A 25,509-nucleotide genomic window follows, 5' to 3' on the forward strand; every position below is an offset into this window, starting at 1 on the left:
CATGGGAAACAGCATCTTCAATCCCCAGGTCAGCCGGGCAGGCAGGGCGGGCGGGGTGGGTGTTGCACCTGCTACATAAAATCTCTGATCAGGAGATGGGCTATGCCCAGAGTCCTTACCTTAATCTTTCACAAGACGCATACACCGAGTTGTATTTATTGTTTATATTTTTTAAGGATCCAACACGGCCCCCACCTGTTATTTATAAAAACACAAACCTTTAATATTAAAAAATTCTACCACTACTCTATCAATAATCCCAAGTTTTTCCGGCTACACCGGCCGGTAATGGCCCAGGGCCCAAGTTACAGGCCGAGCAAAGCACCTCTTCCATTTCCATGGCTTTCTAGGAAGCCAAGGTGACGGTGCAGAGAGGCAAGGGGGAACCGGGTGGAGAACCCCATTTAAGGTCATTTGGTTTGGGATGGGGGTTTGAGGGGCTGGATTCAGGTTGCTCCGAACCTGGACTTGCATCAGTAGATTGAGCCTGGGTTGGATTAATGTGACTGGCTCCCGCACCTGCTGAGGGTGCTAATAACCAATAACGCACTTATAAATTTCCCCTGGTGCGAGTCATTCTAAAAAGGGGTCTGTCCCATTCTAAATTGGAAGGGTTCACAGGGAGACCCATAAGGGAAGACTGGCAGAAAAGACCCCTGCCCTTCACCTGGTACCACCTACAATAGCATGAGGTCAGGGGATGGTCTCCATGTGTGGCACCACCCCCTAGGCGGCCTCAGGCAGGCCCCCAGTCCCTCACGCCAGGGTACACCCAACTAGCCCTTCTCTTTAACACTAAACACATACATAACTTTTCCCCTACATAAACATCCCCCCTACATAATTAAGATGCACTTAAATCTATACATAAATAAAAACAACAAACAATGACATAAAAACAGAATAGATTTCATTTTACACAGGGGTGACTGCTGCACTCAGCCACCCCTTTCAGTACCTTTATGGCGCCGTCTCCAGCGGTCATGGATGTCTGCCCTGGATTAAACAGGGCTGCCTCCTCAGTTCTTCCCTTGTTGGTGGAGCCTCTCGCCAGGCAGGGCACCACTTCCCCACATTCACCGCCGCTCCTGGCACAACCAGCGCTCTTTAGTGCTCTCCCACCCTGTGCCCGATTGTGGGGGTACAGGCACAATCAATGTTATTTCCTCATCTACCCGCTTTATGTTCTTCTGGGAGGCCCAGTGTGCCCGGGATTGTGGGGGGGAGGGAGTTTAGGGGGACACACAATGGCACGGCTGCAACCACTGGACACACATATTCAGGGCGGCCTGTGCCCTGGGGTGCAACTCATGAACTCCACCACACCTGGGTGCCATCTTGGCTTCAGGTGGCGTCTCCATCGCTAGGGGGATGCCGATGTTGCCAATGCCATGCCCACATCGCCCTCACAGCCCTCTGCCTCTACACTGTGTCAAAGGGACGCAGGGGGCAGCCCGCTGGTATTTGGGGATCTCCAGCAGCATGCTCAAGATCCCTGCTTCACTTGGGTTGCTCCAACATGGCAGCCTGGGACTTCACCAGCCTTCCTTTTTTCACCCGGGATGCCCGAAAGGGCAGCCCCAAACTTTCCTTAACCACTCCGCATTCTGGGGCGGAGCAGGCTTGCCCCGTTCCTTCACCTCCCAGGCCGCCTGACATATGCAGTCCAGGTAGGCCTTCCTGTAGGGCTTGCCTCACTGGCCCCAACGTGGGGGCCGTCAAGGGGCACAGCCAGGTTGCTTGGTTCGGGGCACAGCCAGGTTGCTTGGTTCAGACCACCTGCCACACGCAACCTGGACTGTGCAGCTCGTCAATCTTCACCCCAAGCAAAAACGTACATGCCACCCAGGGCCTTTTGGAGGAGTGGCCCTTTCCGGTCTGGCCTGGGGAGGGCCGACACGGCCCCATGGGTGACTGGGCTTCTCCATGAACACAACCAAGGCCCACGGTGCATACGCCGGGTAGCCCACCACACACGACCCAGCCAGCAATTGTCCATAGTCCCTGAGCAGCCGCTTCAGGCCACGCATCTCTCCCCCATCCCTCTGGGGAGCAGTTCTTTCCCCCCTCTGCTTCTTCTCTCCCTCTAATATTTCTTTCCAACTTTATTGTCCTTCTGGAATTCAACCCTGCCAAGCCCATTCTTCGGCAGGGGAGCTTTCTTTTTTTGACATCTCTTTCCTAAACATTCCATCCAGCCCCATAGCGGGCTGGGTGGATCAGTTCAGGTAGGTAAATATCCACAAACATGATAGGTTACACACGCACACTGACAAATCTAAGGTGTTCATCCCTTCTTCACTTTGGGGAGGAAGGGGCAGGGGCATCCCTTTTGAGGCCAGGGAGGTGCACCCACTTAATAAGATCCATAATTTCACCACATTATTTTAAAACCCGAACCCCACTTAATTATTTTGGGCTCTGTCGCCAATTTGTGGTAAAATGAAGGACCCTCATTGAGATCATTCACCACCCCATGAGGACTTACCCATGAATCGTTAAGAATCTTGGGTCCCCTTCAGGATCTATCCGGCCCCTTGACAACAAAAGCTGCCACTGATCCACGGCCCCAAGAACTAAATTTACGGTAAAATCCATCAAAATACATTGATCCTAAGAGGAGACACTACCAAATACTCAGCTGCTCTGGCTCAAAGAGCCATTCTTGTCATGTCAGAATGGTACAACAGGGTGAGGGTTTTTGCAGTACAAAGCAAAAGTGAAAGTATCTGGTCTACTGTTACTTTCAGTTCAGAACCTGACCTACAAAACCATGATTCAAGAGCAAGGGTCGTGCAGATTATTCAAATAGGGAGAAAAAAACTGCCCAACATACAGACATCAACCCAGCAGAAAATGTAACACAATTCGAGAAATAAAGCCCTCGAGAACCCTACCACACAAGAAAAGATATCAATAACATGAAATAAAAAATGTACTCACAAGCTGCATCAAACTCCCCTCTCCACTGATCTGTTGTTAGCTTGTCCTCTACCTCCACCTCCACCTGCTCTCCATCCACGACCATCCTCACGATGTGCTCAATGCCGCGAAAGAGGTACTCTGACTGGATGTTCTGCGGTTTATCCATGGCTGGATCTCAGAATGTCCTCTCCAACGGTACCAAACAATTGCAGCAACTGAACTGCAACAGCTGTCACTTTCTGAAGAGAAACACAATAGAGCCCATTTATTTTTATTCAAAAATATATAAAAGCACACACGGGAACACCTACAATTTCTAAAAGCATATAACAATGATTATTAAAAGAGGTAGCCATTAAACAATAAAAACCCTGAACAGAAAGATACAAAGATAAAGAGCAATATGAACGTGCTAAAGTAAAACGATGGGTTAACACTTCATGTGAAAACCCACCAACGATTTGAGAAGATGGTTAGAGCTGGGCAAAGAGTTACAAGCATGAGGTTTTGTAGTGGAAAAAGCTTAGGCAGAATAATATGGAGGACGAAGACTGCAAATCGTTAGTCTTATAATGTCAGCAATTCTGCAATGTTGAAGGCCATCGAATCCCAACTACAAGATAAGCAGATTGGCCCAAAGCTACTGTCTTATATCTGATGCATCTAACCACATTTTCCAGTTTGTTCCACCTCATGCAGGAGAAAACATGGCACCACCTGTAAGGCAAAGGAGAGTGTCTCAAAATAAGCCACACGAGTCACATTATTCCCTGCAATAATGTAACTTGCATGAAGAGATTAAAGAAATGTGTCTCCACTTACTAAATGAGGGCTGGTAGGAGCCCTGAAAACATCTGCATTTATTTTAAAAACCTTCATAACATTATAATGGTCAATAACCGGAAGGCACGCCAACGACAACGCAACACTCACTAATCTGCTCGTCAGCTGATCTAGTAAATGAAAAGCAAGCTTTGCAAGTCAATATAAATCTGTGCACAACTATAAATTGGGGAGACCAATACATAATGTGGGGTTTATGGATTCATTAACATACGGAGGACAGCTACCAAGATCCCCGAGTCCAGCCGGGTGATTCCAGGCCATGTGTTAAGAGTGAAGAATGACAAATACATTGTGAGGAACATCAAAAGACGAGTGGTGCCCTATCCTCCCGACACATTTATTCAATAACTCCACTCCAACCTTGCAGCGCCCCAAAGCACAGAGCGGCAAGACAAAGGAGACACAACGCGAGTGTCTCATTTTTATTACCAACACGGGTGCACAGCTAAATGGGGCACCACATGAGGGACACCTTAGTCTTAGTCTGCCTGTATCACATACAGTTAAATTGCACTTGTGAAGCACCAAAAGGCAAACGAAGAAATGGCTAAGTAGCCATCTGGATAGCACTTCAGTGCAATTCAGTGTGTATACATGTTGAAGCACCATTGCCACTATTTGGGGGTAAACAGAGTGGATATCTCCAATGTTATTCCTGAAGCAACAAACCAATTACAAGGAAATGTATAAAGCCTCATGCGGATTGAAATGAAACCCACAAATGAGAATGCTTTGTGGGTGGGAGCGCGGCTAGGCAGCCATGGAATAGGCTGTGTGTCCCGTGAGCTCTGCGATCCGACAAGATAATCCGCCGAAAAAACTAGCAATATTACACCAATTGCGACTCCAAATGTAAGAAAAGGTGTAGGAGAATGCTGAGCGAATAGTGGGCAGACCTCCTGCACGATCAAAGCCTTGAAACTGAAGCAGCGAGACATTGTATCTCGGAGGCAGCCGCGAGAGAAAACCAAGATGGCGGTGCCCGAGAACAAAGGGACCCAGGGGACGGCATTCCCTTGAGAGGAGCGGCTGCTCCTGACGGATAGATCCAGCTGCGGACCTGCGAATAAATCACAGAATGTATGGCCGCACGTTTGGGAAGCTGTAAGTCGTCGAGGCCATGGCAGATTCCCAGAGGAGGCGCACCGCGAGAGCCAGTCCGCTGGAATCCACTTGCGGGATACGAAGTGCCCGTGGATACGGAGGCGAACCCAGAAGACTAAAAAGCCCCTACCGGCTCTGAAGGATAAGGCAAAATCGGGCCCTGCGGAATTATAAGCCACGGCAGAGGCGACCATCCCTGAAGACCCGCGGTGCGGACTGCAGGCGCTTGGAGCGGGTGTTGTTCGTGTGTAATATAGCAGCGCTGGCAATTGCACGGCATACCAGGGATGTGGTGAGCAGGCTGCCTGAGTGACTACAGCTAGGAAATCGTTCGGAAGATATTGTGTCTTGGTGCCAGCCGTGTGAGGAAAAGGGTAATGACGCCGTTTGAGAACGAAGGAAACTAGAGGAGTGTGCCTCTTTGATGGTGCGACCGCCCTAAAAAGACAGAGGCAGTTGCCGGCCTGCAAGCAGGAAGGTGGGGCGGGCCATCGGACATAAGTAACCACACGTTCGGAGGGCGGCGGAAAGCAGAAGCAAGTTGCATCTTGAAGTATGCTAAGAGGGCTTGTTGGCAGTGAGCGGAGACACAATACGCAGAGGGTCCTGTAGACTGTACATTGCTGCAGTGGAAAATATCCCTAGTGACCTGCGGAGCGAAATGGAGGCCCTTGGAGCGGGCATTGCTGGCTAAAGATATTATGCCATCCAGCACTGCAGGGCCACCTTGACACGGAGGAGCTGCGGTGGCATGTAAAGCAGGAAACAAATTTGCGTGCATTTCTGCAAGTACGAGCAGGCCAGAAGAAGTGCAGAGTGCGAGCATGGGGATAAGGACTGGGGATAATTAATGTTATTGTAAGGGAATAACTGCGGAAGAACACCTGGCAAGCTGGACACAGCCTGCGAAACGAAACGCAGCTGCGTTCAGTGGGGATGCACGGCGAGGCCACCCGGATGACTCTATAGCTGATAAGTGCAAGAGAGTAACATAACTCTACGAGGAGAAGGTGCATCCAAACTTTACATACACTGTATGTGCTCAGGCAGGCCAAGTATATGAGGAGGTGTCTGTGGAGCCTATACCAACGAAATGTGCATGGTGAGAGGATACAATCCACCTGAAATACAAACCTATGCGCCATAACACAAGCAAGCTGCAGGGGAAGTGACTCCAACGGCCGGAAGACCTGGGAGTGTCATTAACGCCGTAGTCTCAAAACTGGACATGCAAGAAAGTAGCGCAATGTCAGTGAAAGGGCCAAGAGCTAAGACTAAACAACCCACAATGGAGGCCTTTGCAAAAAAAGTACAGAAGACCCCTACAACAGCGACGCAGGACACGGTTGCGACTCCCGCAGCAGACGCCCTGGAAGGGGATAAGCATCAGATCCTGGCGGCCATAACTGAATTAAGCACCAACCTGGGGCACAGCAATGGCAGACTTGCGGACGGCCTTAGAGAGCAAAATTGATGCAGTAGGAACGGAACTCACCTTGCTACGACAAGACATTAGGGTGTTGGCAGAGAGAACAAGTGGCGTGGAAAGTGCAGTAGAGATCAACACAGACGTCAGCACGAACAACGCAAAAGAAGTCCACGTGCTAAAACAGCAAGTTGCCAATCTTGAGAATCGGGTGGGGGAAGCAGAAGGAAGGGCGAGAAGAAACAATATACGGGTGGTCAGCCTGCCGGAGGGGGAGGAGGGCCAGGACCCCACTAACTATGTGGAGAACATGATCCTACAGGAGATAGGAGCGGACAAGCTCTCGCAGGGATTTGCTGTGGAGCGCGCACATCGTGCCCTGATGAGAAAACCACGACCCGGGGCACCGCCGAGACCGATAATAGCAAGGATCCTGAATTACAGAGATAGAGAAAAGATCCTGGTGTATTTTCGTAAGGGTGGAATAAAAAGAGCATCTACCAACATCACGGCATACCCGGATTATACGATGCTGGTGCAGAGGCAAAGGTACAGCCACGTGGCCGTCAAAAGGAGGCTGTGTGCGGCCGGCATCAAGTACATGCTTCTGTATCCGGCAAAACTGAAGGTGCTGCACAAGAGTAGAGCGCTTTTCTTCCACACACCGGACGAGGTGGTGTCATGGTTAGACTTGCAGGGCTGCCCGGAACAAGAAGCGGATCGAGATCGCCAGGAACACAACGACTGAGGAACACTGAGGGGGGGTAAGTGGGAGGGGGGCATTGTCATATGGGGATAAGCGAGATTGGAGAGACATTGTGTGGCCCTCGGGCCCCCGTGCCCCTGTACGGACTGCAATATAGTGGCTAAAATGTATAAAGGAGCTGCATAGAATTTATATGAAGCGTAATAGAAGGGGAAATAGGAACAAAGGGACTGAAGCAACCCACCCCTGAGAACTTATAGTTGAGTGGCCGCTAGGGCGACTTCACCCGACTGAGCCCTAAGCATAGGCTTGCGCCGGACAGGGCTAGATGTGGGGGGGCTTGAGATCCAAGGATGGAGCTGGGCAACAGTTAAAGGGAGAGTTTTTGGGGAAGGGTTGGGAGGGCCGCAGGAGGGAGGAGAGTTTGAGATGTACATAGTTGTGGGGAGTTTATGTTTGAACATGAGCCTATCTAGAAACATTAGACGGTTGAATCTGTATCGCGCGAGAGAGTGGAAGCTGGTAGAGGTGGAGAAGAGAGAAAATAATGAGTCATGGGGGATCTTAAAATAATCACAAGGAATGTCAGGGGACTTAACAGTCATTTAAAAAGGAACAAGGTTATGCTGTATCTTTCTGCTGTAATTATGCTGCATCTAAGAAGGCAAAAAATAGATATTGCGCTACTGCAGGAAACGCATTTGACTCGGGAAAAGATGGAGCTAGTTGTGAAGAAATGGAAAGGGGTGGTGGTGGGCTCGACATATTCTGCGTATGCCAGAGGAGTACTAATCTGGGTGGCACCACACGTCCCATTTCAACTACTACAGGAGGTCGCGGAGACAGATGGGAGGATGGTCATGCTGAGGGGGCTGGTAGAAAATAAGGAGATAAGCATTGTAAACACATATGCCCCCAATCAGAACACGGCAGCATATTTTAGGACTCTGTGTACCAGCCTCTCCGTATGTGTGGGTAGCGCAGTGATCTGGGGTGGGGATTTTAACTGTGTACTGAACCCCAAGATAGACAGATCGGATGGCAAAATGGATAGACCTACCCCAGTGGCGAAAGTATTACAGACACTGCTAGATGACTTTCGTCTGACAGATGTATGGAGAACAACACACCCCCAGAAGAGGCAATATTCGCATTACTCCGCCCCACAGCACCTACACACGAGGCTAGACTATATCTTTGCTACGCCGGATGTGATAGCAGAGACCACTCAGATAGAATATAAGGAGAGGGTCCTTTTGGATCACTCACCATTGGTTTATGGGTGGCAATACCGCCCTTCCCCCCCCACCCCCCCCCCCCCCCCAAGGGCACGGATCCCGACGTGGCGCTCAAGGACCCAGTTTTAGGGAAAATATAAGAGATCAGCAACTATTTTGAGGAAAATACGGGTAGCGTTGACTCGGCAGGCACATTATGGGAAGCCTTTAAGCTAGTAATACGAGTTGCCATAGCAAAATCAAAAAGGCCTGCAGGGCGGAGTTCTGGCTGACCTACAAAGAACAGAAAAGGAATTGGAGGGAGCATTAAAAGGGGGAATGCAAAGACATGGAGCGAGTTTGCAGGCTACAGCAGAAATGTTCAGAATACTGGGAAAGGCTCTGCAATCTCAACTACAAAAAGTATATTGAGAGACAGCATGCGGGAGGGGATAACACTGGACGGCTTTTAGCATGGCTATACAAGAGCGAGGCTCCCAGACCCACGATTAGAACGATAATGAGAGAGGATGGTGGTGTAGTGGACCCCCAAGAAGGAGTCAACAGGGAGTTTGCAGATTATTACAAGGTGCTATATACAGACAAGAGGGGAGGTAGCCAAGAAGAAATATTAGAAACGCTAGAAGACATAGGACTACCCATGATAAGTGAGGAGGAGAGGGAAGAGCTAGATGCACCAATCACCCTAGAGGAGTTAGAAGTGGTGAGGCAGCTACCTACGTGTAAGACCCCAGGGGCGGATGGGCTCCCGAGTGAATTTTATAAAATATACAAGGAAGAAGTGCTCCCCCCAATGTTAGAAATGCTCAATGAAGCGTTTGAGGTAGGACGGTTACCCGAAACACTCAGAGAGGCGATCATTATACCGCTTCCTAAGCCCAATAAACCTGAGCAAAGCTGTGGCTGTTACCGACCTCTCTCGATGTTGAACCAGGACAGTAAGATATTGACGGCTGTCCTGGCAAACAGATTGCGAAGAGTAATTAGCAAGTTAATTCACCCTGATCAGACTGGCTATGTCCCGAATAGGAACATAACTCATAACCACAGGCGACTCCGACGGGTGGTTGAATGGGGTAGTGCGACCAGAGGCGAAATGGCAATTGTGTCCTTAGACGCGGTCAAAGCTTTCGACACGGTCAAGTGGCCATGGCTGCTAGCGGCCTTGGAGAAATACGGGATGGGACCTGGGTACAGGAGGTGGGCAAAGATGCTATACAGTCAACCACTGGCCATAGTTAGAACAGGATCAGTAATATCTGAGAGATGGCAACTTAGCAGAGGCACTAGGCAGGGCTGCCCTTGGTCCCCGATGCTTTATGTATTGGCCCTAGAGCCCCTAGCGATATACCTCAGACAACAATATGATACGATAGGTATTGAGGTGGGGGGGGGGGGCGACACTTGATCTCCTTATATGCAGATGATCTGTTGCTATACTTAAGGTATCCAGAGGAAAATCTCCAGTACATACTGGAGGTGATGGAGAGATATGCAGGGCTGTCTGGGATAGCACTGAACCCTCTGAAATCTTGTATGTTTCCGCTGGGCAGTTATAAGGGAACCCCCGAGAAACGGCTACCATTGCTACAAATACCATGGGCGGTGCGTTCTTTCCGGTACCTTGGGATAGACGTGTACCACACGGTAGAGGAGGAACATAGGCCCAACACTGAGGTGGCAATCGTGAAAATTGAGAAGTGTATGCGATTCTGGGTAAAGTTGCCCCTAGCTATGATGGGACGGGGTGCAATGCTAAAAATGGTGGTCCTGCCTAAGCTCCTGCATTATTTTAGTAAGATTCCATACATGATACCTAAGAAGTTCTTTGCTAAACTGAACAGTATATGTAGAGAATGCTTTGTGGATTTGCCAAAATCCACACCCTCTGTGAAGCTGAATAAACGAGGAAATGTGTTGGGCTGCAAACACCCTCGCCCCCTCAGTGAACAATTAAAGCTAGTGCATTCTACCCCTAGACATGTATGGGTTTTTTAAACCCCTTAATCAGTATCTCTATTTTTCTTTAAGTGACTTCTCCAGCCAGTTTGTCAAACCCTTATGTTATACAACTTGGCTAATCCCCCAAATGTATGCCTTCTTGAGAAGCATCCTTCAATGGCTGGAAGCTATACAAATCAGCCCACATCTTTATTGTATGTGAGGGGCTCCCTAAACGCCTGGAAAAGGGGAGCACAAGGTATCTCAACAATGGAGAAACCCAAAATATTGGGACATAATTAGTTCCTCACCAATTATTGGAGTGAGTGAGTGAGTAGACATGAACAAAACTACATTTTGGGAGCATCAAGTTAAGTGAAAATATGATCAGCCAATCGTAGATAGCAGCACAACTTTACCGCAGGCAGTGGATATTAACCAGTGATGACGCCTTTACATATGATTGGGCGTAATCAGCATGCTGGTGTACAGAGGACCTGTCTGAGAAACAAGATCTACAGACATTTGATGTATACATTAAAAACCTTGGTGGACAGAATCTAACACTGCGAAACACCTCAATGGAAAGGGGGTCAGACCTGGAGGAACCCACTACAACATACTACATGTAGTCTTTTAAAAAGGAGAGGAACCAATCAAGGAACAGACAACCCAGTCCCTTAGGTGGGATAAGATGTTAAGTCTCATTGTTCACCTGTCAGTTGCAGTATCTGCCAGATGCAGTAAGGAAGGCGCACAAGCAGACAACTCCCCTCGCTCACCCCCAACACCCGACTCAGCCAACCCTGTATCAAAATGTGCTTGCATCGTCCACCACCTGAGGGTTAGCTGTCCCGATGTGTACCAAGGCCGGAACCCGGATTGGAAGACTTGAAGAAGAGTAATTGGACAAGTGGTGAAAAAGCTAATCTGATGCACACCTTAAGAAATTTACTTAGAAATGGCAAACATGTGTGTTAGATACATTCACCAGGTCCACATCTAGATTTTTCAAGAGAGACCAAACTTGTCCTGCTTTGAGAGTATTAAGGAAAATGTACTGCTGAAAGAGGCATTTACAGCAGAAGCCAAAAGAAGAAACTAGTGGAATTAATCTGTTTAATCAAGTAAGCAGGAGTGGGGGTGGTTATCCTTTTAGGAGGTTGCCGTCATTCATGATCAAAAGCAAGCACATTTTGCATTCCAGATTTCTTTCTTTAAAACTCTTATGTTATTCTGCCACAGTCAATGTGTACAAGAGGACGCAAACCATTCTGTTTACATTAAAGCAACAAGTTGAAGTAAAACAGTGTACTCTGCCCACAGAGGTGTGCACATTATACCAGCATAGGGGATGGACAGAGAATGCCTGTAATTGATGGGATTACACAGATCTAACAGGTGCAGGAGATGGGAGTACTCTGCAGAGCTTAAACTAATAATGTGATGCATAGAGACACAACTGAGAGATTACTTACTACCTGTATTACTCAAAGACATTGAAGTGATGGGCGAGAGCTGGAGTGCTTTGTTTTGAAGAGCTTATAATAACACAGGTCATACATGCACAGGAGATCTAAGTGCAATGAGCACTGACACAGCTAATAGTGTTGTCCGATACTGGGAAAATAATCATTGGTGAGAATTTCAGACTTCATTTTCCATATGCCATCCATCTTTGGGAGACATGGCTGCTGAACACCAACGTCCTGATCTGGAAAATCCCAATGAGGTCCCCTCCCAAGTCTCTCAAGGTGGTTGTATGCCATCATCAGCAGCCTTCATGCCTGACCAAATCACATAACTGTCTCTCACTGTACAACTACTTTCACACCAGAGCATCCAGAGAATCAGCCATCTAGGCGATGGTCAGTTAGGCAAAGTGTCACATCTTAGTCTGGCGCACCCTTTGCCATATTATGGCAGTCTTCTGTGAAAGTTATGAACACATTAATTGTAGGCACTTTTTTAAATGAGTGAACATAGCTCTCCAATCAGCTGGTCTGTGCACACGGTTAAAGAATGCTTGCCCAAGCTGCAAGATGACCCTTTTTTGCTCTGCACGTACTCCTGTATTCTTGGCTCCAGGAGTAGAAATAGCCAGGCGACAGCTGTATGAAGTAAGCCGAAACCCTGGCCTGTGTTCACAATTAGCCTAAGTAATTTAATGACCGGTCATGAAGAATGTATAAAGCAGCTTGTGCTCTTCATAACTTTAGAAGAGGCTTGGATGGAGCAGTTGCGTTCCATACTGGGCCCAGTTTAAGCGTGCTAGAGAATAAACTATTTCTATGAAACTTTGAACCCTTCTATGCTGGTGCCTCAATTAAGATTATGGACACAGGCAGGTATTATGAAAAGTATTGACCACCCTTCCCCAGCATACAAGTACTCCCATCTCTCATCTACTCCCATGACCACCTGTTGCACCACCCAGACATCCTACATTTAACTTGAAACTCAACCTCTCTCAATCTATCCAATTGTTCACCATTGGATTGTTTAGTTCTACTGGTCCCTAATGACCTATTACTTTATGGTGTTGGTCACTACTGGCCTATTTAATTACGTTTGCCACTACATATCTATCATACTAGCAACTTTACGGATCCCACTTACACCCACCAAGTGAATGGCCCCTTAGCCATGTGCAAACACATCCTTAAAACACCTCCTCAAGAAGATGCTCCCTTTCTCATGGGAATTCTAAAAGTATCCTGGTATTCTACCTCCTCAGTGGCTTCACTCAGACCCAATTCCAGTCATATGTGCGCCGCAAAAAAGTACCAGTACCCCTTGTCTCATACTCATTCAACCCACCTGTCCACCTCACACTGGTCTCCTCTTCGGTGCCTCTCCTCTCCCCACTTGCCTCTCCTGACCCTGTGCAGCCTTACCCTTGGGCTCTGGAACTGCCAATCGATTTGCAATAGCAGACATGGTCATTGCCAAAACAACACTAATGGTTGCTGCTCTTCACAGCAACTATACCACCTTTTATCACTCCTCTGGACACAAGGTGGAGGAGTCTGCTTCATGATTAGTGGGACCCGTCTACAAACTCATAATCCGCCATCAGACGTTCTTCCCACTTCCTCCTCGCCTTTGTACCCTATCCCTCGTCCCTTATCACTAAAATATAAAATGTAACGCCGACTTGCTAGATCATTCCTATCTACCTAAAGTCAGGCTCTCTAGGGACATTGTGAGGATCGGCCATGACAAGGAGCGGGCAAAGCCCCGATTACTTTTTTTGTGCGGACCAGACACAGAAAAGAATGCCAGCCAGTGAAGTTGAAAGTCCTTGTTCATGCTATGGGGCCTGGTTCTTGGTGCCCCCAAGTTAAGTCCAGTGCTGAGACGGTTTGTGTCCCTCCAGTAAGTCCCATCATCCAGCAACACCACGCAGATTCTCTAGCCGGCTTGTGTGGATGGTGTTGCTGCGCTCCTCCCTCTGCTGATCTGCCGGCAGAGTGTCAAAGAAGCCGGGCCCACTGCCTGTTGTTGGAAGAGTCATTTGTTTTCTGTGGATAGGGTTTTGTACCCTACAAAGGCTCTCACTGGGATTGTTCTTATTGTTTCCTTATTCCAATGGTTGCTTACTAGAAGGAATACAAAAAGACTGGCATGCATCTTGTTGAGGAGGTATGGCAGGAGACAAAAGGTGGACTGGCACTGGAAGGGTTTGTACGATCGGACTATAAAAAATAAATAAATAAAAAAAAGACTCCGGGGGCTGCCTGGGTGTCGCCTGCAACACCCCGCTCACTATACTGTGTGGCATAGTGAGCAGGGTGTTGCGGGGGACAACCCTGCAGCCCCTGTAGTATGTAAGTGTGTTCGCATGAGAAAGGTGCAAACTTTTGGTAGTTTGCACCTTTCTTATGCAACTCCAGTAGCGGCAAGATCAACCGCGGTCGGATCTCTTAGAATCACTGGAAGTGGGTGTGGGGTGACGGATTGCCATTTCGCAACAGCGTAGAAGCCCTGGTGCTTAAAACAAAAAAAAATCATCATAATAAAATGATGCAAGTAATTCCATCTCCGAAAAGGAAATATGCCGATTAGATTCTCCTTTCATAAGCGTAATGTCAAAAAGTATAGTGTGTACCTGTGTCCAGCTGCATCAGTATCCCGATATGCAGCGCCTGCTCTACCAGTGGCACAGAGCAGGTTCAGATGTCACACGTGCCCAACTAACAGCTGCAGTGACACTCAAGTCTCTGCAGCGCAGGGGCTGCATACAAGTCATGCACCCCTGTTGTACCAAACGCCTCTAATTATGAGATTATGAGTTTACTGTTCTGTGGGCAGATACATCTTTAAAATATAAGCCATATCTGATGTATGGTATGGTGGTTGGTATTTCTCATAATTATTACAGCCACAGCTATTTGATATAACATGTGTCAGCCCTGCAATCACACTTTGAAATATAGTTTAATGCCCAGAGTCAGAATGTGCCCTCATGAGTTTTCTAAGAAATCCCAGCCAGCCTCTCATCCCTCTTGGAAAGCAAGTCTGCTCTAGGCAATATTCCCCTCAGGGTAATGCCCAATTGTCCAAGTCATATATCGGTTCAGCACTCATCGATTTGGAGTAGGTGGTATAGCTTCTGTGCAGCTTTTGATTCCAGAGTCCGATCCCATTCCGATTCCCCGTTTGTTTCTGCTTTTATAATAGAGAATCGTCACACATGTATTATCACGCTTTTCAATTGGTCAAATCTTTCCATTGGTTTGCTGCAGAGTAAAACTACTATAGAAGAAGCTCCCCGCATCTTCATTGTCGATTATAATTTCTATAGAATGTGAAACCATATACTTACGTTTACGGGCCCAGATGCCTGAGGGTTAGGCACGCAATACATATGTAATAATAAATCAATAAAAGAAAACGGATGGGCTTATTTGCTCTTAATACTTTTGAATTAAAAAATAATATTTGTATACTATATATCATCACAGCAACATGCCACATTGAAGAAACATGGATTTCTAGGGTCCCTGAGGCTAGACGGACATCTGGATATGCAGCACAAATGGGTAGCATAATTATTCAGAACTTTAATAATTGCAACAATTATTTTAAAAAATTGGCAATTCGATTGAGTTTCATATGATAAATGAATGGACATGATCATAATACATTCTTCTATTTGTTCCTAAGTAATTTGATTGTGGATTTATAAAACAAAATGCGTTTTTAAATACATAAATACTATTAGTTCACACAGCCAATTATATTTCTGGGCATCTTGAAATTTCAGCTTTGAGGTTCATTTATTGGGATTGTGAAACCATGATGCTAACAGAGCTCTCTGACAATAATTAAACTAGATCTGCTGACATAGCGCCTCCCTCGTTTGAGTTTTCATTAAGTTGACCATCTGATCATGTTCTACGAGGAACCAATGTCCAAAGGTGTATTATCAAATCAAAGAGATGATGGCTAGTGGGTTTAAAACTCATCTAACCACTGGCCTTGCTCTGGGCAACCCTCCAGACCATCGTTCTTCACCCGCCACGCCATTACAAAAAGGGGAAAGACCATACGCGAATCAGGCTTGGTCCCACCTCAAAAATGGGCAGTCCAGCCAAACTTCTTGGTCCATTCCTTCGGCACAAGGCCACAAGTAATCCCAGACATGTTTCCATCTCATTGGGCCTCATCAGTGACGTGTAGCTTGGATCTCTAGGTCCAACAGGCACAGGACAAAAGCATTTCAAGCTGGTCTGCCCCTTTTGGGGTGGGATGAAGCCGGATATGCATATGTTATTTCCCCTTTCTGTAATGGCTTGGAGGGCTGAAGAAGAATAGTCTTGAGGTTTTCCCAGAGCAATGCCACAGGTTCATATTAATTCAAAACCCTCCAGCCATCATCTCTTTTGTCTTGGACACATTAAGTGCATTAATGCTTCCTTTGAAATTTGGCAAAAGGTGAACAGGCCTGATCCTCATCAGGTCAGCACACCATATGTCGGCCTCTACTGGTATCATAATTAGAATATCTTCTTCAGAGACTAATTCACAAAGAAGGGGGTAACTCATTAACTCGGAGCATCTGTTGCACAAGGCCTTTTGTTCTGTGAGCCTAATGTGTTTTCATGATTAAAATCCACCAATGCATCTTTCCACTCCAGATTTCCATCCAAATCTCCTGGGAAACAAATCTCATGCATATTGGAACATGCATGCATGGCTGACGTGAATACATTAGTTTGTCAGAGATTTCACTGGAAAACTAACCAGCATTGCCTAAGCCAACTCAAAACATCCTACGATTTAGTATCGATGAAGGGCTTATTTATTCCTACTGTAATGGCGGAATGAAGACATTCTTATCAAACAATATTTAAATTGTTTAGTCCTCTGTGTTCAACACGTTCTAAATAAAACTCATGTTGCAGTTTAAACACTGCCAATGAAATAGAAATATGGTGCACCGTGATCCTTCATTTGGCAAGATGAATACATCGAATAATGTTTTCCTAGTTATTGAAACTGGCTCTGGTTGTTTTTAGCTTTCCGCATAGTGTTCCAATGTGATAGGGCTCCCCTTTAAATGACTGCAGACAGTTTTACTTTATGTTTTCAGCACTTTTGGCTGCAAGGTAATATTTATTTCCAAACATTCCTGGTGTGTGCCATACTCTGTGCCATTTGTCAGGTGTGGTCTCATGAATTAAGTAACTATCTGCATCTCGCAAGTTTCCCCTTTTCCTGATAAATGAAACAACACACCAGTCTCTATTTTTCTTTGGTTACTCCCCGCAGCCCCTATTCATACTACTACCCTCCTCCAATTCACCCTCCCTTCACTCTCCTTCCCCTCCTACTCTCCCTCTAATAGTTTCGCTAACCTTGCACGCACTCTCACACCGAAGTATCCTCCCTCTTCCTTCTCCATTGGTCCTCTCCCTTAGCTCGTTCCCCCGACCCATCGCTGGCTTCCTACTCCCCAGGGGCTGAGTTACAGGTATGCAAGTACATATAACGGGCTTTAAGCCTCACCACTTTTTCATATGCGGGTCCACCGGCATTTTGAAAAGCTAGCCCGTTCAATGTACAGTCAATGCTAGGGTTTATGTCAGTATTTAGATTGAGCGTCCAGATTGCCACTTTGATATACAGACCATTCCACCATCCAGCAGAAAATTAAGTTTGCAGTCCATGTCATGGAGAGCATCTGGATTGCTGGTTTGTTAAGCAAACCGTTATGCAGTCCCGCTAAAAAAGTACAATCCAGTTTGCAGTCCATGTTATGTAGAGCCTGGATTCCTAGATGGGTGCGAGGATTGCTCCGTGGCCATGCAATTCCTCACTGGCTCCCTCTCGGTTGGGTTGCTTGTTCTGCCTTCCATCACCAGGCTTTTTGGGTGATGTAGTCCTAAAGGACAAACAGAAAGGAACTGGCCCGCATGGTCCATAACAGGTTTGGGGCAAGACAAATATGGTCCAAGATTCAAATAGCCAGGCACAGGTGGTATGTACAGAGACTGGGGCCCTCCCAAAATCCACCCGTGGGTCAGGGCTGGCTGGGCTAAACATTCTAGACTTCTGCTCTGGGTTAAGTGGGGTGACCACTAATTATTGCTGCTTCTAATTTTTTTAATTACGTAATGGTATATGCAATGACAATTTCAGATTTCTTTTAATTTTATGACTTGTTTAATGTAATACTACTTTTTTCTTTTATTGTTTTTTGCTTTGTACTAATTGTGTGAAACGTTTGTAATAAACTAGAACACATACAAATATTACAAACTATCTAATGAATTCAGAGGAAGGCTAAAGTAGAATGGTCCTGCAGCTAAAACATTACACAAGTTGATGTAGGAGCTGAAGAGTCAGAGTACATTGCATGTCTTGCAAAAAGGTTTATTTTATACTGCGGTCCATACGTCTTTTTTCACATAGACTTTGCACCTACAGTGAGCAATTAAGTGAGCAATGATATACCCAAGATTGTCTCAGCTGAATACTTGCATAGGACCCTTTAAAATTAGGGAAGGTGTCATACTCAGTCCTGATATGTTGGCTAAATGTTAGAATCCTTGAAGAAGTTTGTTTCATTCAAGGCTTCACTGCCAACAGAATAGATGTTGTTTGAGGTCAATCAAGGTACTGTTTACGAGTGTTAGTGGGGTTCGGGAAGCATTCAAGGTAGACATAAGGGGGCTTTGCATCTTAACTACGGTTGGGGAGTGGTGATTACTATACTATCCAGAGATCAGGAATTGTGAATTTGGAAGATGTATGATTCTGATGAAGTGAATATGGTCTTTCATGAGTATAATAGCAAGCTTTACGATTGCCAAGCTAGATTAATGAAAGAGCAAGTTCTTCAATGGCTGGATGAGACAGATCTTGCTATGTTATCTCATGGGGAGAGGATAACACTTGAAGAGTTATTGCAGATGATATAAAAATACCTTCCAGTCTCAGAAGCTATTCAAATGTTTTTAATTGATGTTCTTATGGGCCCTAGTGTGGTCTCGCTCTCCATTGTCTTGAGTCACACCTCCACCTAAACACAGGCGTCCCTGACCCAAGGTTAGTAAATACACCCCCTACTGTCTATTTCTATCGCCTACTAATGAGGACCTAAAGTCTGAAAGCCTTATCTTACTAAACTCCCTCTGGGCGTTTCTAACTTTCCCTACACTATAAAATGGTTCATGTTCTACCTGGCTTTCGGGAGTGTGTCTTACAAACACCCTGTTGTATTCAGGCACTCTTTAATAAACTCACTCATTTCTCCTTTCCTCCTGTCCCCTTCACCTCACTCCAAGCTTCTCCAGACAGAAGCTTCAGTTCCTCTGAGGTGTTCCAATCCTAAGCTTTTCCACCACTATTCGAAGTTACTCCTCCCTCTTCTGCTCTACAACCCTCTCCTAAGCGCTACTTTCTCCCCACACCCACTACCATCCCCTCCATAACCAGTACCTCCTACCTCCTAACTACTACTCTTCTTAACCATACTTGCCACACAAACACGCACGCTCGTACAGCAGGACCAATTTCACTCTCTAGCCAATATATTACCTTCTCCAATAATAGCCTCCACAGTGCCGTTCCTCCATCCTGCTCATCTCTTGTAAATCCTCCACCCTCAACCAAATAACCCACACTTCACGTTTCCGGTTGCCAGTTTATATTCTGTTCCCCCACCTGTGATTAGTCCCCTGGCCAATGTGGCCAGTCTCCCTCCCCCCAGCCCCCGGAGTGTGTGTGTGAACCAAAAGGTCATACGTAGTGGAGCAAGAGTTTGTGTTCTGGGGTCGGATTCCAGTCCTCCTTGAGGTAAACTCTCTGGGGAAGGGTGGGTATCACTCCCTTTTCTGTCCCTGGCGGTCTAGAGGTCTTGAGCTTTGGTGCGTCAGAGTCCTTCGGCAAATTCCATGAAGTTTCTCCGTCGACTGTGCATCAATGCACTTCCTCCTTCTCGCTCACTCTCCCCAGTTACTTTTGGGTAAGATATTTCCAGGGAACCATCAGAATCATTGAAGATGCTTTATAGATTAGGTGGCATTTGTGTTCCAGACTTTAGAACGTACCATCAAGCTGCATAAATAAAACATGTAGTGCAGTGCATGGATCAAAATTAAGATTGGATGCGCAGGAGCTAAAGGCATCTTCTGGGTATCCAGCATAACAGTGGCCAGGAGCTACCACTGGGGATCCAGTAGCTAGTATATAGCATTCATCAAATCTAACTTCCACATAAGATGCAAATGTATGTTTTTTGTCCATTATTTATGGCTCCTTCTGCTTCAAATTTCATATAGAGAAGTCCTAATGTGTATGTATAGATGTTCTCAAAGGCACAGAGTTAAATTCACATGGGTGTAATTGTTTGGCATCAGTTGACCTTGGGAGCCAAAAGTAGCTCCTCGTAGCAGTTACTGACAAGCTTACCCGGCTCTTTTACGCTACAAGCAGGAGCTAAGTAGCTCCCAGCTCTGCTCAATTTCGAACCCAGCGGTGGTTTTCTTTAAACATAGTTCTTCAGGTCACATATGTTTAAGAAACTGACTAGTCAGGAAACTGCACTGATTAGAACTTTTAAATAGTATTTGCTACCACTAATCATCAACACATGCATGGTTTGGAATAAAATGTCTAACATGGAAGGACATAGTAGGTGCCACAGACAGCCTAAATGTTCTCAGATATTTTCAAGGGTTTTATTAGCAGTTTATTGCTCAGTACTGTATTGCATTAGGGTCAAACTAAGGGGGTTCCCATACCTAGACTCAATCTAGAGTGGGCTCCCTGAACCCTAGCCCAGACTTCACTATTCCCCCTGCGGGTTGTACGTAAGGTCTGGAGACAAGTACCCCTACTATATATCACTAAACTGTTCTATAGGTGAGGGCCTAAAGGCCAAAGCATTCTCTACCACACTGCCTGTGAACTGTGCAGCAGCCAGCTACCCAGATATCCCAGCACATACTGATGGACAAGGTGTTCTTTTTCTCTCTCTCACTCTCACTTGGCACACTCTTGCACTCAGCATCTTCTCTCCCTACTCTTTCCCTTTCTCATCCTCACCTCTGATGCCACCTACTCCTTCAAATCCCCTATTCTTTCAACCTCATATTCGAAGCCCTACCTTCTCCCTCAGGTCTTCTTACACTTCGCTCCTCACACCTTCTCATTCTCTCCGCTACCATTCCCCTCTGATCTTCCTAGTCCTCTTCACTCCCTTTCTCATGTTCCTCTGATGTTTCTCAATCTTCTCCTGTCCTCCTCGCTCTCCCCTATCCTTCTCTCCCCACTCAATCCCCCTTTCTCGATCCCTCCTATGTTTCTCACCCTACTGCTTACTCCCTTCTTTCACTGCCATTTTTCCAAATTTCACCCTGTACACCATTATCCTCTCTTTCGACCTCACTTCCCCCCTCTTCCTTTCACTCACTCTCTTCCAAATTCCTCTCTTTCTCTCTCCCAATCGACTCACTCTCACCAAGGTTACTCCACACTCACTGGGTAGCACTCTCTTACACAAAATTATTCACCTGCACTGTATTCCGCAATCTCCAACACGTTCTCAGCACTTCGCTTCAATTTCAGTTCTCTGCCTGGTCTCTTGGTCTGCCACCTATCCTTCTGACCTTACCCAAACATCCTTCATCCTTCTCTGGCCGTGCAGGTTTCCTATACTTGGGCCTTCGTCGCTGGGTGCTTCCTTCCCTTTCCATAGGTTCTTGCCACCAGTTTAACTCTTTGGCCATTCTGTTACTTACCTTCTCCCTGTCCCCCGCCCATACCCACCACCACAGAGGTGCCGGTCCAAATACTTCTAGAACTCCCATTAGCCCTTCCTCTTTTCATCCATGTGAAAATCATGGGATTTCAATGGCCGTGTCCAGTCCAGCATTGCCCTCCTGTAGTCCAGTGTTGGCGTTTCGGCTTGCGGAGGTTCCGGGTGGAGATACGCACCATTCTGAAAACTTGTGGATCTGAAAAATTGAGAGAAATTCCACCAGATACAGGGTTGCAAGGCATGGTGCGATAAACAGAGGTACCAAGGTCTGGCACAACGAGGAGGTGAAGGCTGGGACCCGCCCAACTTCCTCGCTCCACCGCTGGTGTAGAGACGGCTTTGGCATACACCCTGTCACAAAGAATTCAAAGTTCAAAATTGCTGGGAGCCATTTAGCTTGTAGCCTAGGAGAGCCTGGTTAGCTTGACATCAACAGCTAGCAGGAGCTACTTTAGACTCCTAAGGCCAACTGGTACCTCTGACATTAACTTTGTGTGTTTGGGAAATATAAATAACCATTAGTACACTTCTGGAAGTCATTTAAAGCATAGGTTAGACTTGCTGCACGCTATGTTTTAGTGCCTATTTCCCAAATGGTTGCTCCTGCCTACCGGGTGATGCCCGATACCTAGGAGCTAGCTTTAGCTTCTGTCAGGAAATCTTAATTGTGAACACTGTTTTCGTCTAACAATCCAGTCCTAGTCGGACTGAGAGAAGAGGCAGGAGATCTGGAGGTACATGCAGGATATGTAGAGAATAGGCTAGGGAATATGGGTTATTTATAGTAAGAATGTATGTTTATTATACCAGGAACACAGGGGCCAGGTGTAGGATGTTCCTCTGATGATTAGAAGATAAAAGCCAAAGTTGCCTGGCTGTAAAGCACAGCCTGTGTAAAGCAGAGGAAAATCTCCCTATTAGTCAAAGAAATATGAAGAAATATGAAGGAATATTTGAAAAAGACTTAAAAGATAAAATTATAAAGACAAAGCTCTGGAGAGATGTGGAGGATTTTCTAGTCACTAGACACTGCAGTGAAAATCTGAAGACGGCTGCCTGGGGTGCAGCTGAAGCCTGCCACCTCATTTGTTCCCATCTTCATCTTGTATCCTCGCTCGTGTACTCATGGTGGCCCTGAATCATGCTGTTCCCATCTTCATCTTGTATTCTGGCTTGCAACATTATGTGTTACTACTGACTTCTGCAATTGTATTCGCTCTCGCTTCTCCACTCTTTTTGACTGCTTACTATCTTGTTCTCTCCTCCTCTCCCTTTTCCCATCGCCTCCCCTTACTTTCCTTCTATGCACTTACTCTCTCTGAATTGTCCCTGGACCTAGTATAATAGCAACCTCATCTGTCTTCTCCCCCTACCCCCTCTTCCTTTTTTTCTCCCCCCCTACCCCCTCCAGCACTATCTGAAATGTCGTGAGTCGCTGGTTTTGTTCCTTCCCTCGCTTTCTGTGCCCCTCTCCCTCACCTTTTGTTTTTCTCCGGCTCTATCTGAAATGTCGTCAGGCCGAGTACGATAGTTAATTTCACATCCTTACTGTTCAAGGCCTGTAAGAATGTCATTGCATTTTCCCTTGTTCCCTCCCTTGCCCTGAAGCGCTTTGAAAAACAATGTGTATAGGCGCCATGTAAATAAACTATCATATCATTGATTAGTGACAAAAATGGACCAAAATGGGGTGGAAGGACTACACAAGTGAGTGCCTTTCAGGCTTCATTAGCAATTTACATTGCTTTTTCCTATGGATTATTATTATTATTTGTTAGTTACTGGGTATTCCCAGTCTGACAATGGGGAATATGTAAGCATGTGAATCTATGACAGATCCAATGCTGGAGAAGCACATTTTCCTGAATTTTGTGGAAATTATGGCTGACCTTCAACAGACTTGGTCAGGTTTCCCGATGCAACCTCTAGACCACAACATGAATGTAGCTATGCACAGTCTTAGTTTGGGCAGAGAGAGGCTCTTTTGTCTATATATTACTGGGTTGGCTAGGCAGGGAAAGGCTCTGCTTAAAGACATTTCAAAATGGGAACATGATCTGGGTAAAGGCTCCGACAGAGAAGTAAAGCATGCTTACATATGAAACAAATCTCCCAAAACAAACACTTCAAACTGATGAATTACAAATATGTCATGAGGGCCTAAAATACTCCCAGATTATTCATTATACAGGATGGACAGAGGCGGTAGGAACAACTTGTTGGAAATGTAATTCTAATTCAGCACAGTGTGCATGCCTGGCAAGGATGTAAGGACTAGACAGTTTTCAGAGACTGTTGGACAGTGGCTTTCAATTGTTTTATTTACCAACTATAACTCTTAATTAAGTTGTGTTAACTAGATGTGGCGAAGTGACCAAAACAGAAGCTGTGTGAAAAGAAAGCATACCCTCAGACATAGAACAATCCATTTGGGAAAGACAAACCATTAAAACCTGTCCCAACAAAACCAAAACTCAGACTGGATCCAGGGAGTGGAATTTAGGACCTAGGTCAGGAAGAAGGCTGCTAAACATGTCCCTTCGCAAGATAGCCCAAATTGTATTAAAAAAAAAAACCCAGGGACTACATCTCCCATAATCCATCTTAACCAGAGGAGTTAAACCCGGACTAACACATCTCACTTACAGATGTGGACTCAGGAAGATTATGGGAAAGACCAGGGTAACCCAGAGAAGTGTTTTACACCCCTCCCCAAATGGGACAGTCTTGGGGAGTGCCTTCTTCGGTGCACCCGGTTGGCGTTGCCAGGTGGTGCCAGGCGTGGGCAGTGTCTGATACACAGACATAGATGGGGGCCTGAAGAAGCGGCCCCCATGTTTATTGGGTACTCTGCCACATTGGAATGCGTGCCGCTGTGCCCACCAGAGGCTGGCAAGTACCAGGGTAGCCACGGTTGGAGCCACTATTATAAGGTTGACGCTGTGAAGCACTTATAAAGGCAGATGCGGGAACCTGGTGGTTAATAGGTTATTGGGTTGCTGCGTCCTCCAAGTTTTATGCAATGCTACTGCGAGTCACAGTTTTTGTAGTTTCTGTTCCTAGTGGTTTTTACATGCTCCAGATGGGGAAAAAGAAGGAGCAGAAAAGACATGTGAAGGACTCCTCTTCTGGATCCACTAGTCCTGACAGAGGGAGTCAGAAAAAAGGGGCTACAAACGTTGGAGCTGAAATATTCCTTTTCCCAGAAGGTGATTAAGGGCATTATCTAACAGGCTATTAAAGGACAAAAGGAAGAGAAAATAATAATCATCCGACTCTTATCCCTCCGACTCCTCCTCCGTGGCAGGCTTCTCCGACTCCTCTTTGGCAGGCTCCGAAGGTTCTGAAGAAGAGGAAGCCGAGGGGAAGGCGTCGGGGAGAATTCTCCTTCTAGGGCCAATTTCCCTCACCTAGTGAGTCCCCCAGCAGCTTTGCTGGATTTCTGGAGTTTATTTTTTCCACCTGGTAAGAGTGTACATCTTTTTCCACTCTTACATGTGTTTTGGCCTCTGTGTTTTTACTCATTGTGTGACCTTGGGCACTGGAGCACACTACTCCATGTGCCCCTGTTCTTGTATGGGTTACACCGCACCCTTGGTGTAGTAACCCAGGGTTGTCTTTAAGACTTCCCCCTGACTCCATTTCACTGGGGCTGACTACTGTCCCCCAGAGAAAGGTAAAGTTGCCATTTACTTTACATAGTCAAACCCAGTACACCCCATCTTACATGGAGTACTGGAAAGGGCTAATCTGTACCCCTTTTCTGTCTGTACCTCCCTGAGAATTGTTTTGCTCTTTTAACATTTAGACTTGGCTGGTGGCAGTGGTATCTACCCTAACCTTTCTACCGCGATTATAATAGATAAACGTGGTACTGTTCTAGGCTATTATATTAGCCTCGAACATAAACCCGCTTGACCAAATCTTCTTTCTTTTGGCTCCGGTTGGGTTTATTCGCCATTTCTTTTTGTTAAAGTCCTTCTTGTGTTTTACTTTGCGCGGCAAATTAGGTTCACCTTCTTCGTTCACCGTCTTTTGGCGGGCTTCTGCA

The 25,509-nt window shown here is 46.3% G+C and overlaps 1 protein-coding gene across 1 annotated transcript in view; it reads right to left on the reverse strand.

Annotated features, from left to right (window-relative positions):
• Nucleotides 1–25,509, reverse strand: part of CCDC61 (coiled-coil domain containing 61) — a 434,011-nt gene that overhangs the window by 384,687 nt on the left and 23,815 nt on the right. The window contains exon 2 of the mRNA XM_069644625.1: nt 2,944–3,164. Coding sequence (XP_069500726.1) covers nt 2,944–3,091 — 148 coding nt within the window. The 5' untranslated portion in view covers nt 3,092–3,164. The remainder of the gene's footprint in view (nt 1–2,943; nt 3,165–25,509) is intronic.

The sequence above is a fragment of the Ambystoma mexicanum genome, chromosome 2p (genome assembly GCF_040938575.1).
Source record: "Ambystoma mexicanum isolate Mex_15411 chromosome 2p, UKY_AmexF1_1, whole genome shotgun sequence".
NCBI classification, from domain to species: domain Eukaryota; kingdom Metazoa; phylum Chordata; class Amphibia; order Caudata; family Ambystomatidae; genus Ambystoma; species Ambystoma mexicanum.